The sequence below is a fragment of the Monopterus albus genome, unplaced genomic scaffold (assembly GCF_001952655.1).
Source record: "Monopterus albus unplaced genomic scaffold, M_albus_1.0 scaffold4.1, whole genome shotgun sequence".
Classification (NCBI taxonomy): domain Eukaryota; kingdom Metazoa; phylum Chordata; class Actinopteri; order Synbranchiformes; family Synbranchidae; genus Monopterus; species Monopterus albus.
Window position 1 is genome coordinate 7,239,896 of NW_018127884.1, and position 14,305 is coordinate 7,254,200.

Genomic DNA, 14,305 nt, shown 5'->3' on the forward strand with positions numbered 1-14,305 from the left:
AGTGTCCTTTGCCCTTCAGTTCTTCTCTCTGAAAGCCAGAAAGCACCAGAAATCTTCAACATAAGTGTTTAAAAATAAATACTTCAGGAAATGCCGCAGGCCTAATTACAGCTCATACACATGCCAATTCATTCAACACAACAATAGACATGTTAAAGAAAACTTTATAAAGTTTAAACATTTCTGAACATAAACATTTCAAGACATATACAATTTTTATATGAAACAGTAAATAACTCTTGTTGTGCACACTCTTAAAGTAAGTCAGAAAATAAACACTAATCTTTTGCCTGACCTCCTGCTGTGGCATTTAAAACCGTACATCTCTCACTTGAGGCACTTTCTGAATGACAAGGCTTTTGTAGAACAAAGTTGAACACAATGCAAAAAGACTATAGCGCCCCCAGGAGGCAGCCTTTGTACACAGTCAGCTAGAGACCCGATGGCTTCTTTGCACTGGAGTTTAGCTTACACAATTTAAACTGTTTAGTTGAGCTTTTTATACAGACATGCTGGCAGTGTGAGGCAGCTACACATGCAGGTTTAAATATAGTTTTACACTGCAGACTGTTTTCATGGTTGGACCAAAGTGAGCTTTGAAGAGCAAACATCTTTCCTTCATGTGTTTATACTTGATATAACTCTTCTGACAAACATCGCATGATGTTTTTTTCCTGTTCTGCTAACAGTGAAAGAGCTCTGGGCTGTACACCGATTTAACACTGAATATTACAACCTCAACAGTTTTTCCATTTCCACAAATGCTGAGGTTTGAAAATCTTATAAAGCAACTCTGTAAGCAATTGTGGTTCTGTGGAGACTGAAGAATTGCATCATTTTAAAAACCATTTCCAAATGATTAGATTACATAAAGAATGCACTGTGATGAAAGCAAAAACAAGGCAGCTCATAGCTGTTCCTGAAATGTTTACACACTAGGACACTGGATTTTCACATGACAGGAACAGTTTGTGAAAGTATAAAGTTTAGTGGTATCCCACTTTAACACAGGCAACACATGTGTGTTGAGGGAGTTGTGTGTTTTCAGTCATGACTGAGGTGCAGAAACCCAAGGTTTACCGTTCTTGGTGAAAACAAGGCAAATACGTGCACAAACTCCACCGTGACAGAAGAGCTTGTTTGTCTGAGCAGTAAGTGGAACATCCTCAAGGCCTCCAGTCCCACACAGTACGAGGGAGATGGCATGAACAGATCAGCGGAGAAATGATTTCACCTCAGTGACACAGTGTCACTAGAGGACAGCAGTAGCCAAATGGCTGGGAGTAGAGGGACGCTCATCCTGATCTTGTGATCTGTCTTCTCCTGAAAGTTTAAAACAGGGCAGATTAAACTTCTTACACTTGATATTCTGGTGTTACGTGAACAAGAAACTCCTCTCACCATGTTCTTCCTTTCCCTTTTCCTCACTGGGCTCCACCTTATCCTCGGACACTTCAGTCTGACCCAAATCCTGCACATCCTCTGCACCTGACTCCTTTTGGGGGAAAAAAGGTTTCTGGGTTAACATAAAGACAGATTGAAACAGCTGACTGCCTTAAGTGTTCAACAGGCACTCTGTTTACCTGTGATTCAGAGAAACGGTCTTCATCCGAGTTCCTGAATCCCTCTGGGGCTTCCATAAGGATCTCGAGACCGCCCGCCTCCTCCACGTCGCTGCTGAGTGACAAAAAGTAGAACAATGTGCCAAAGAAATGCATGTTTTACAAAATGTACAATGTGGGAAAGTGCATTCAGGTCATGGCTATTATATATATCAATTATAGCTACTTTAACATTAGCTAATTTAGGTTAATTAAAGGATAGCGTTGAGCGTAGCCATCTTAGAAATACTGCATGTGTGGACACTAACAAACTGGAATAACTGGAGATTTTCCTGTTTTTACTCTTCAGTTTACCAGTTACAACAAGATGTGAAACTGATGCTAATTTTATGAAGTTTATTCTTGGAAATGGATTTTGTTTTATGTGACAAAGTGCCTAACAGCCACAACACTGACCTTCCTCCAGAGTAGAAATGATCTTCTTCCTCCATTTTGTTTAGCTCCTCTTCACGTTGCTCATCCTCCTCTTCCTTTTTTTCTTCATCTTCCTCTTGTTGCTCATCTTCCTCTTCCTGCTCATCTTCATCAAGGTCAGAGCAGTTCAGAAAGTCGAAACTTTCCAGGGCCGTCTCAACTTCTTGAATGAAACTTGAGGACGTAGGAAAAGGAACCTATGGAAGAGAAATCAGTGTTTAAGGTGTCACTATCGACACTAGACGGTACACAGATGAACTTATGCTTGAGCTCACCGTTGGAGCATCCTCTGGTTGTTTTAACTCCTGGATGGACTGGTGTGGCTGACTGGGTTCCCCTGGTGCCTCCTCTTCAGTGCTGGGCACTATTTCTGCTTCAGTCTGCTGAGCCTGTACTGACAACTCTTCACATGGATTTATCTCTTCTGCTGAAATGCACAGTGGTGGGATGCCACTTTCAGTCTCACCTGGTCTCTCTACCAATGACACAGGAGGAGAGGAGATGTCAGGGTATGAGCAGCTCAGGTCTGCTGAGCTTTTAGAGAGCTCAGCTGATTGGACAGAGGCTCTAACAGTCACAGTACAGTCCGGGATGCTCTCGCCTACGTGGCTGTGAGAGCAGGAAGTCTGCAGATGGCCGTTAGGTATGGCATCTGTCTGAGAGAAAACCTCCCCGGCTTCTGTCTCATCCTCCTCTTGGTTGGACGAGAGCGATGGTGTCGACGCACTGGACTTGTGCAGAGTGGACGACAGCTGACTGGCGAGAGCGGTTGGCAGCATGTTGGAGGCTGTCAGCTTCTGAGCATGATGAGCCATGGCCGGACTGGAGGAGTCATCAGAGGATTCAGAGGAATTGGACCAGACTGTCCCATTCTCAATTTCTCCTTGTCGCTTCAGCAGAGACTGGAAACGACAGAAATACACAGAGAAGCAATAGATGAGAAGTGGAGACAAGTACTGAGAAAGCAACATATGATGAATACAGCTGACAAAATCCTCAGTGAACAGCTAAAAACATAACAGTAATATAAAATCTATTTTATGTAGGACTAATAACAAATGCCAGTTCTTTTATTTCAGCATGGCTATACAGCGTTGAACCAGCACAATAAGTGCAGAGAACAGACTTTCAGTGGGATGAAGACATGGGAATCGGCTAAAGTCAGGAGAATGTTACCATCATGCTCTTGAGTTTACTCAAGTCATAAATGTTAAAAGCCTTGCACCAGTGTAAAGTTACTTCAGTGTCATTTAGTTTAGTGTTGTTTCTAATTTCCACAATCCCTGTAAATGGCTGATTTTTAAAAGCGCTGGTTTAACAGGAAAACAAATGGGATGTGAAACCTCTTCTGCTTCAACAAGGGGGCAAGACAGAAAAATCAGTCCTGTCAGGGTACTGACTAACACTTGGAGTTTTACACATACAGGTTTATTTTTAGCTTCTACACACATATATCATGTTGGCAATGTTAATACTATGCATCACTTTTGTCTCTGATAACTTGTGGTTAGTTATTTTTAGTATCTTATACACTAAATGATTAACTTCTGTCATTTTATTGATTTTTAATACATTTAAATACATTATTACATTTATTTCTTTTCTTGTATGGACCTTGAGTCTGCTAATAAAGGCTGATGATGATGATGATGATTAAACAGAAATACACCCATACTGGGCCTGAGGAAATGCCCTTGATTTTCTTCAGTTTAGATTCAATTAAAACATGATCAGGCTTTTTCTATTTGGATCCCAGATTTGATTGCAAAATAACAATTTTTTTTAAAAAAAAAAAACATTATTAATATTATTGGTCTACAGCTACATCCCAACACACCGACTGTATGGAGGGGAATCGGGGGGCCGTATGGCTGAATTCACAGCGTAAGGATGCCGTCCTGTCCGCCACGATGTCGTGGAACACCTCCACCAGTGAGCGGCTCTGCCTGGGCCCATCATGTGGCATGCTCTTCAGCAAGGTGAGGAAGAGGAGGGACACATTGGAACACTACTCGACCACTATTAAACAGCTACAAGGACCACAGCTCCGATCATACATACTGGCACTGTCATACACCCCTCTACTGCTATCATTCATTCTCCTCGCGTCAGGCAAGCCACTCCCACAGCCACAAGTCCTAACACACATTCCTCTGTGAATATCCTCACACACGTCAGTGCTACTGCTACACACAAAGCAATTGGGGAGCAGCTGGAACAAAAAAAGGCAGTGAAGTGACAGCAACAAGAGCCATCAGTGAGACAACTGGAAAATATGAAATATGTAAATATGAAGTAAATACAGATTCACAAGGCTGTTACAAAGCAGGCACTGGTTTCACAAAGACTGTAGTGTTGGACCAGTCTTAATTGTTCTCTTTCACTGTGAGCAGTGTTTTTTTTTTTTTTGGGGGGGGGGGGAAAAACAAATCTAATAATTTTACCCAGAATAAAGGGTATAGATATATCGCCTATCTTTAATCTGGCTATTAATTTGATATAGGCCATATTCAAGGTCTGTTATTGTGAAACTGTCCCCTGTGGTGTAACAGCAAGTGTGAGTGCAAATTGTTGAAGTTGGATGTCTTTGACTCACATAAAACACCTGCTCCCGCATAGAGGGTGTGTCTGGAGGGCTCTGATTGGACAGCAGCCGCTTAGAAACTGTACTGGTGCATGACATCTGGTCATCCTTATCAAATGGACTGAAAGAGGTAAAACAGGATAAAGAGTTAGAGATATGGGAAAGACACTCAAATAGACAATACAAATGCCGAATTAGAAGAACCGAAGATGCTGAGGTGTGTGCTGCAGGTCTGAGTACCTCCAGGTGACCTCCAAGTTCAGCTTAACTGTCCCGAGGTCATTGATATCCACAGCAAGTGTCTGTGGGAGCGGGCAGAACAGGTCGAGCATTTCGCAGGACACACTGCCCACCACAACGTGATTGGCCAGGCTCTTCAGCTCAGTCACCTTGACAACCAAAACAGAGAGAAATGAGGACAGGCGGAAACAATGGAGATGCAACAGGGACGAAAATTTGCTAAAGCTTTTGACCACAGTCGCAGCAAGGAACATTTCTGATAAGGCTGATGATAATTCTTACTGTTAACAAACCCCATGAAAAGACCAAAACCAACAATGAACTGATTCTACTAACAAGTATTTCCTGCACATTCAGTGGCTGAGTTCTCTGCCCCAGAGACTGTCACTGTTAACAGCTATTAAAAACACATCAGTAGGTCTAAATCACAGCATAGCACTAAGTGACATGTACCTTTATTACAACAAACATGGATATGAAAACCTATCTTGAGTCAGCCCCTCATACACCATCCATACTACAGCAATAAATGTGGATTCATTCAGAGCTAAAAAAGAAAAGTCCTTAACAAAGGCACAAATTTCTCCTGTTTGAGCAACATTTGCAAATACCTCAGCCGGTTTAGACAATTATTTTTCTAAACAGAATCGGAAAGTTAATGACCTGTGATTCAAAATGTCTATCTTTAATTGGAACAAATGGACTGAAGGACGAATGCCACAGAAAGGGTAGTAAGAAATACTGAAATATATACTATCACTTACAGTAAATAAGTAAATACAGAACGATGCCAGCCTTATCCTTTAAAAGTCTATTTCATTACCTTGATTGACAGCAGGTCTGTGACGAGAGGCAAGAAAATATACTCTTCGCTGTCCCATATCTGCTTGTTGCTTACTTCCACACGGCCTCGTAACCTCCAGCGTTGCCGCCCATAACGCATTAGGACCTAACAGGGCCACAAACAGCTTATGTGATGCGGCAGAGCCTGTGTCAAAATCTGTTCATACGTGTTTGAATTTGCGTTTCTTACCTCATACTGGTCACCAACACAGAGCCGTGCAAAGCCTGCAAGACCTGAAACATCAGAAATAACCAGCAAAATAAGAACTGTATAACTTTATTTGCAAAGGGAACAGAAAGTCACGAGTGTAGAAAGTGACTCACCCTTCATCTTCACATGAAACTCTCCCATCTGGCTTTCTAATTCACTCTCAAGTGAGCACATGTGCTACAGAGACAGAAAGAGTTGAGTGTTTAAATAGTGTATCATTCGCTGTCACATCTAGAACTTAATCACATGAAAATTTTAAAATATATCCGCTTCTATATGAATAAGTGATTGAGCAACTTTTCAAGCAAAAAATTTGAAAATACAGCATTTTTATCTTCTCTGATGTGATGACTTGCTGCTTTTCTTTATCTCAGATAATATTATACTGAATAACATTTGTTTTTCGACAAGACAAAACAAAGCAAATTAAAGATCCTTGGACTCTGGGAAATTATCTTAATTTTACAGATTCATCTCTAGATTACTTGGTAATGAAAATGGTCAGAATAACTAACATGTAAGTTGCAGCTTAAATTGAAATGGAATATACAGTACACCATGGTCTTATATCTATGTTTAGTAAAATACTAAAACAGTAGAGCACAGAGAACCGCACCCAGTGTGCATGCTCACACAATGAGTACAAGCATGTTGACCTCAGGGCCATCACTTGCCTCTGTACATTCCTTGTAGCCCTTGTTGGCTTCACTCAGGCTCTCTCTGGCCTCCCTGCTGCCAGTGGCGGAGTTAAAGGCCGCCACCATTTTACTTGCTCCATCACGCAGTCGCCGCTGTATACAATAAGCATCGTACAACTCCTCAACCTGGAAAAACAAAAATTTTATTTGAATTTGTGCCTCTGTTTGAAGAATAATCTAAATTTAATGTAATAATGAATTGTTATAGCGCAATTGGTAGCAACAAGTTTCCCAACACATCTAACAGACATGAAGCAACATCCGCATTAATTTTGAGTCATGTTTGTTTCCATTTAGTGAATTTAAGTGCAATATTCACTTTCCTTTTAGCCCTATTTTGGTCTTCACTAACTGTGAAAAAGGATTGGTTATCTGCTAAATGTTTCACCATGTTCACCAGCTAGTCACTAGTAGTGTTCAGTGGAATATTTCCCTAAAAACAGCCTGGAAACAACAGGGATGAAAGCAGTGAGAGTGAATCCAAACAAAGTTGTGGGCCAGAAAACCAAAATAGTGAGCTCAAAGACACTAAAGCTTGGCAGGGCTAAGGATAAGAGCAGAGTAGGTGATAACTGTAGGTGATAAAAGTGGGTTTTTCCACTATATGCAACTCATTTCACATTATATGTAGCCAATTCCTCCATTGGTAATATATAAACATATTGAAAAGGGCAGTTTTATAGCTACTCTACCTAATTCCTTTTAAGCCTAGATGGTCTAGTAAGACTCAAAACCTGCTCCCAACTGATCTTCGCCTCTCTCATCATGTACCGATTCCTAGCGACAAAGTAAACTACGGATGCCTGGTTGTGACAAACTGTGCAAAAGGCCTCCAGTGTGAAGCTAACTGACTAACAAGTTATTTTGTCAGTCCAGTAAAGCGCTGTGGTTACGGCTAATGTGGCACAAAGCGCTAAAGTTACACAAAGCTCAATTTACTCCCACATTAAAATCATATTAATTCAATACAAAGGTAAAATAATCACCCTGCTAGGTTGCTAATGTTATTCATTTAATCATTTCATACTCGCCTTGCTGAGGTGGAACTCCAAGCGACGCATGAACCTCTCAATGGCTTTCACTTGCTACAGGAAACAACACAGCCGTTAAACTTGATGAATTAATGCAAATTATCTTATCTTCCACCTGTTTACAGTTTCCGTGTCTGATACAACAGGTGTGAATGAAACTCACCTTATCCAGCTCATACAGAGACCCCTGCAAAAAACAAAACACAACAAAGCATCAAATTAACATCCAGCCTGCGGATGCAGACAACAGCAGCCACCCAGGTAGTGAATGACATTGAATACTGGTGTGACTGGTTAGACTATGAGTGCTCACCAAACGACCATTCCTCTTGTTTTCTCTGATCTGCTGACCCAGACTGTCCAGTTCTAGCTGGTGGACCTGCAGGTACGACCTAACAACAAGAACCCATCACTGTTACTCCTTTAGTTTAACACTCAAAAGCGGTGGTCTTCCTGCATTTTCACTGATATCCCTCCTGGCAGACATCCACTGTAATTATTGCACACAGCACCTGAGATGTGTTTACTCACTGTAAGCCTCTGCGTAAGGCAGTGTACACTTCATCCAGCCGCTCAGGCTGGGGGGTTTTAGTGGGTGGCAGCTTGGTGGAGCCTGTGAACATCCTGCTTCCTTACAAGGCACGTTTCTCTTGGATCAAACAGTGCTGAGGGAGGGAGAGCCAGAGAAAGATACAGCATAGTTTCATGACTGATAAGGCCTTCATGGTCATTTCAATTAAACTACACTACCGGTCAAAAATTTTAATCGCCATTTCTCCCGTTGTTATTAGTGTAATTCAACAGCCAAACAAATTTGTGACCACTCTTTCTACAAGTGAAATCGAACACTGTTTGGATAGATAGCACTGTGCTGCCATTCTGAAGCTGACCGTCTTGATCTTATCTTCAACACAGACCGGAGGTGTTGTTTTGGGTCATTATCCTGCTATAGGATGAATTCCTGAAAAGCTCTGACTTCTGTTGTTAATGTATTTTTGCAAATAGTTCTATAGAGTGTAGTCTTTTCCAACACTGCCTTTGTACAGTAAGAATTTGTTGCTGCAAGTCATCAACAAAAGTCAGAATTGTTTGTATCAGTTTTCAAGGCTTCATTTAAAGAATAAATCAAATCAAATCATTTACTCCCACTGCTGCTGAAAAGATCGGCATTTTAACCTGTTGATCGTAGGGCTGTGTATTGGCAAGAATCTGGTGATACGATATGTATCACGATAAAAGGGTTACGATTCAATATATTTCAATATGTCGTGATACTGTAAACAAGGTGATATATTGTGATTTTTTTAAATATACTTTTAGAAAACTCATAAAATAAGTAACTCACTATCATATGCATAACTTCTCCTGTAAAAAATATACTTTTTTAGGCAATCGGAAAAGGGATCTGCATTTGCATTTGTCAGTCCCTGTAACATCCAACAGCACTACTTGGCATGTGAACTATTAATTAAAAAAAAACAATACAGTGTTTTTGAGAAATAATGTAGTGTCGCAAAACTTAATATCATGACACTCAAGTGTATTGGTATTTTCTTACACCCCTAATTGACTGATCCCTGAAAAATGTCTGTTTTATATGAAATTTAATGTTTGTTTTGAATGTTTTTAGAAATTTTTCTTAACTCTGGCAGCTTAGTTTTTATCTTTTTACCATTTAAAATGATTCACTAACTGCTTAATTTTCAAAAAATAAAAATAAAATGGAATAACTGAGCTGTTCATTCAGAAACAAAACCAGCAGGACAGAGAGCGAGATGGACTGACTGTGGCTCACCTGCTGAGTGCAGAGATATGGTCACTATTGTGGCATGCTTGGAGAGCTGAATGTAGAACTGTAGCTTCAGTAAACCCAAGGACATATCCTGTAATTATACAAAAAGACATTAGAGATAAAAGTGTCCTCCTTCATATCCCATTGTACCTGACAAGACTTTTTAATCACTGTGTGATTATTGTGGAGTCAGATAAATATAACTGAGAAAACTGGAGAAAAAAAAGAGGATAGAAACCACTCTCACTTCCTCGGTCCGGCCACACTGTTGTGTTGAAAGTCAGAGATATTGAGCGACATGCACGCAGCAATCACAGTGGCCACCACTGACAACAGTGGGGAGTACAGCCTGCTTTTCTTCCCCTTCCTTCCCTAATTCTCCACCCCCCTTACAGGAAGTCTCATGGCTGACTCTACACAGGAAATTCTACACAGAAGTTTGGCCCAGTAATATAAAACCATCCCTCTACTGTGTGCAAAAGCATAAAAAAACTTACTCCAAGTAAAGTAGTCTTACTCCAAGTAAAGACATTAAACATGCAGATTAGCAGAATGCCACAGGCAGGGGAAACTACAGAAGGAGAGGGTCCTGCCTGAGCTAATCTGGCCACAAAAAAAGATTACAGACTTATAACAAACTAAATCTGTCAAGCAGGAGCCAAACCCATATTAACACATGGGTTCTGTAAATGAGTCAGCACAGAGCAGAGCAACTGTTGTCATCTGCTTCACATTGTCCTACACTCAATTCACAAGCAGGAGATAAATCAGTGTCATATTATATTCAGTTTGTATAAAGTGTTCCATCTGAGATTGAAAACACACAGATTATGGATTTATATCACCTAAGCCTTATTTGAAACAACACTGATGACACGAGGATAAGCTGTATTCACCCTGCTGGCTTTCTAGTTTCTCCTGTCACACGGTGGGGATGTGGGCTTGGGGCACACCAGGCTGGGAGGTACAGTTAAATCGCTAATCTTAGCTGCATACTGGGAGGATTAACTGGAGGGCTAAAAAATAGCAAAAAAGGAGCTACAGTTGAAGTCAGACATTTACATACATTTAGGTTGAGGTCAGTAAAACAGAATTTTTCACCACTCCATAGATGTCATATTAACAAACTCTCATTTTGGCAAGTCGGTTAGGACATGTACTTTATGTATGACACAAGTCATTTTTCCAACAGCTGTTTACAGATAGATTAATTAATTCACCATATCACAATTTCACAGTATCACAAATCAAAAGAAATCAGCCAAGACCTCAGGAAAAAAAACTGCAAATCTCAACAAGTCTGGTTAATCCTTGGGAGCAATTTCCAAACACCTGAAGGTACCACGTTCATCTGTACAAACAATACTACTCAAGTATAAACACCATGAGACAACGCAGCCATCATACTGTTCAGGAAGGAGACGCGTTCTGTCTCCAAGAGAAGAGCGTACTTTGGTCCAAAAAGTACGAATCAATCCCAGAACAGCAGAGGATCATGTGAAAACACTGACAGAAACAGGGACCAAAATATCTATATCCTCAGTAAGACGAGTCCTGTATCGACATAACCTGAAAGGCTGCTCAGCGAGGAAGAAGCCACCGCTCCAAGATCTTACTTTTTGAAGAAATGTCCTCTGGTCTCATGAAACAAAAATTGAACTGTTTGGCCATAATGACCATCATTATGTCTGGAGGAAAAAGGGAGAGGCTTGCAAGCTGAAGATCACCATCCCAACCGTGAAGCACGGGGGTGGCAGCATCATGTTGTGGGGGCTTTGCTGCAGGAGGGACTAGGGCATTTTACAAAACAGATTGCATCATGAGTAGGGAAGATTAAGTGGATATATTGAAGCAACATCTCAGGACATCAGATAGGAAGTTGAAGCTTGGTTGCAAATGGGTCTTCCAAATAGACAATGACCCTAAGCAGACTTCCAAAATTGTAGCAACATGGCTTAAGGACAACAAAGTCAAGGTATTGGAGTGTCCAGCACAAAGCCCTGACCTCAATCCAATAGCAAATTTGCAGGTAGAACTGAAAAAGTGTGAGCAAGGAGGCCTACAAACCTGACTCAGTCCCACCAGTTCTGTCTGGAGGAATGGGCTAAAATTCCAGCAACTTACTGTAAGAAACTTGGGGAAGGCATCCTGAAATGTCTGACCCACATCAAACAATTTAAAGGCAATGGTACCAAATACTGAGTGTATATCAACTCCTGACCCTCTGGGAATGTGATTACAGAAATAAAAGCTGAAATATTTTTTTCTCTACTCTTATTCTGACGTTTCGCATTCTTTAAATAATGTCCTAGGCCAATAGGACGCTCTCACCCTAACCACTAGTTAGGGCGAGAGCACTATGCCCTAACCACTAGTCTATCAGGGATACCTATTTAGCTAAGGTGTATGTAAACCAGGGGGCGACAGTGGTGCGGTGGGTACAGCAGTCTCCCAACCAGAAGGTTGAAGGTTCGAGTCTCGGTGCTGGCAGTCCACGTGTGCTATATATGTTAACACATATATAAAGAGGGAGACACGAATCTTGACACACTGCCACCCACCTAGGAGCAGCTATACCTGCAGCCCTCACACAGTCTGTGCAGGCTTTGGTGATATTGATAATTATGAGTACCAATCAGCTGGTTTCTTCTGGGTCAGATGTGCTTGCTTTTATCCCTTTCCTTACTTTGGAGATCATTAGCTGCATTAATCCTCTGCAGAAGGAACAAAGAGGACATTGTTTCCAATCACCTCACAAGACTAGAGTGCTATTTTTATAAAGCCTTCCCTGCTCCCACTGCATCCAGCACATGTTCAGTGGGCAGTCTGGACCTACAACACTCTGAGAATCATTTTTGTTCTTTGGTTTTTTTGACAAATGAATTGTTAGTAAACAGAATGGGGTTGTATTCAACATTTATTTCCTTTACAAGCTGATTTTATAATTAATTGTTTGTTTAGTCACAAAACGCATCCATCTCAAGATGCAAATCTTCACATTCACAAAACTGGATTTAATGAATTTTTGGGATATTCCTTGACTTAAATTATCCAGATTATTAACTGGATAAATGTTTTGAACAATTAGATCGACCTGATGAGTTACAAAAACCAAAAGTGATGTATTTATCTTGGCTTAATCTAATAAATTGCCAAAGTTTTCAGTATATACATATAATATACAATTGGCATAAAAACGTCATGTGTGGCTTTAAGTGGCAGTTGCTCTTTTTTTACTTTAAAGATGCCAAAACAATAATCACGACATAACTGTTTAATTTCCTGTGAATGAGCTCATCCACTATTGGCCTTATGTTTTTTCTTGAGTTAAACCCTTTTATTCAAAGAGAATTAGAGTAGACATAAACCACTATGCAGCGCACACACCATTAGACAAGTGTTCATCCATACTTTGTAGGTCTCAGCTTGTGTTTGAGGAGGAAGAGGAGGAGGACGACGACGACGACGATGAGGGGTAATGGTGTTACAATAAAATGCGGCCACCTCTAGTCCAGATTACTGGATTAGCCTAACCCGGCGCCGCAGGCCACTCAGTCGGATAAACACGTTCACATAGGCATGTTTTTGGTTCAATAAGGATGGAGATCAACCAGAAAACTCGTGAAACCCTGTCGACCAGATTTTATATTCCGTACATCTCCCAACCCAACCCCCGGAGCTAATCACAGGCCACAGAAGTCCACTCCCGTCCAGACCAGGACCCTTAAAGCCCCTCTTCCCCTAAAGAATCGGTCCACTAACTCACAACAAACATAAAAAACAGCAGGGGCAAACGTGAGTAGGGTCAACCAGAGCCAGCTGGCGGATACAATTTCGACAACATCACAGAAAAGCAACTTCACGTCGGACACGCACATGACCATGTAAAGAAAAAATTAACAGGATTCTTGCTGTATGACCTTGGTGATAAAAAAAACGGCAGCTCCTACCTCTGTTTAAACGTCCGACAACCCGGAGAAAATGGCCCGAGTCCCATTTTCAATGCGATGCTACACAGTTTGCAGAGGTTTACAGTTATTCTGGGCGCTGTCCGTCTCCTAGATTTCGCAGTTTTTTGTGTCCACAGTCAAAAAATCAGCAGCCACCAAAAACAGGTTCCGGCTGGTTGTTTTCATCATAAAAGCTCCACACGTGAAGCTCACTTTGCATGTGATTTGGAGGCACAAATATTTGAACATGAAGCAAACGCGCTAATAAGAAAACACAAGAAAAACTAAATAACACAATAAGACTTAAACATTCGCTAGTGTGATCACTATCACATTTTGCATGGGCTACCAAATGCAAAAGCAAACACTGCCCAGTGTAGCCAGGACAGATTCACTAGCTACATGTGTGCATTAGAAACCAAGCTACCTTATTTATAAGCCAGCAATGTTGATGATTCTGCACATGAAAACTAGTAGTGGGATGTAACTAAGCACATTTAATTAGCTATTGTACATAAGTACAAAATTTGAAGTAGCCTATTTTATTTGACTATTTCCATTTTATGATACTGAACTTCAGAGGGAAAGATTGTACTTTTTACTGTATTACATTTGTTAGACTGCTATAGTTACAGTACCAATTACTTTAAAAAAAAAACAGGATTTTTCTTACATACGAAGATCTTATAAAATATGATTCCTGGGTATAAATGAAATTATTCAGCAGTCTAACATTATATAGGACTACATTTAGAGCTGAAACAATTAGTCATTTGATGGGCAACTATAATGATAATCCTTAAAAAAAAATCATGTAAAAATATGAAACTTTCATTGTTCCTGCGTTTGTCATGTGACTGTCTGGACTATTGGTTAGACAAAACAAGCATTGTGAAGGTGTTACTTTAGGCTCCGGGTAA

At 40.7% G+C, this 14,305-nt stretch overlaps 1 protein-coding gene across 4 annotated transcripts; it reads right to left on the reverse strand.

Moving 5' to 3' along the window:
• Nucleotides 1-146: 146 nt before the first annotated feature.
• LOC109964040 (protein FAM65A-like) lies at nucleotides 147-13,752 on the reverse strand. 4 transcript variants are annotated; one of them, XM_020607077.1, is made up of 18 exons: nucleotides 13,386-13,752; nucleotides 9,439-9,526; nucleotides 8,175-8,308; nucleotides 7,957-8,035; nucleotides 7,807-7,830; nucleotides 7,644-7,697; nucleotides 6,589-6,738; nucleotides 6,028-6,091; nucleotides 5,894-5,937; nucleotides 5,684-5,809; nucleotides 4,861-5,009; nucleotides 4,633-4,741; nucleotides 3,874-4,005; nucleotides 2,312-2,938; nucleotides 2,019-2,233; nucleotides 1,584-1,674; nucleotides 1,402-1,495; nucleotides 147-1,323 (listed from the first exon to the last, which is right to left on the reverse strand). In XM_020607077.1, the coding sequence occupies exons 3-18, from the start codon at nucleotides 8,264-8,266 to the stop codon at nucleotides 1,253-1,255; spliced, it is 2,121 nt and encodes a 706-aa protein (XP_020462733.1). In that variant the 5' UTR covers nucleotides 8,267-8,308; nucleotides 9,439-9,526; nucleotides 13,386-13,752; the 3' UTR covers nucleotides 147-1,252. The 4 variants fall into 4 exon arrangements, with proteins under 4 accessions (XP_020462733.1, XP_020462716.1, XP_020462724.1 ...); XM_020607060.1 differs by having other exon boundaries at nucleotides 1,584-1,677; XM_020607068.1 differs by lacking the exon at nucleotides 13,386-13,752 and adding an exon at nucleotides 9,683-9,784 and having other exon boundaries at nucleotides 1,584-1,677.
• Between the last annotated feature and the right edge of the window lie 553 nt (nucleotides 13,753-14,305).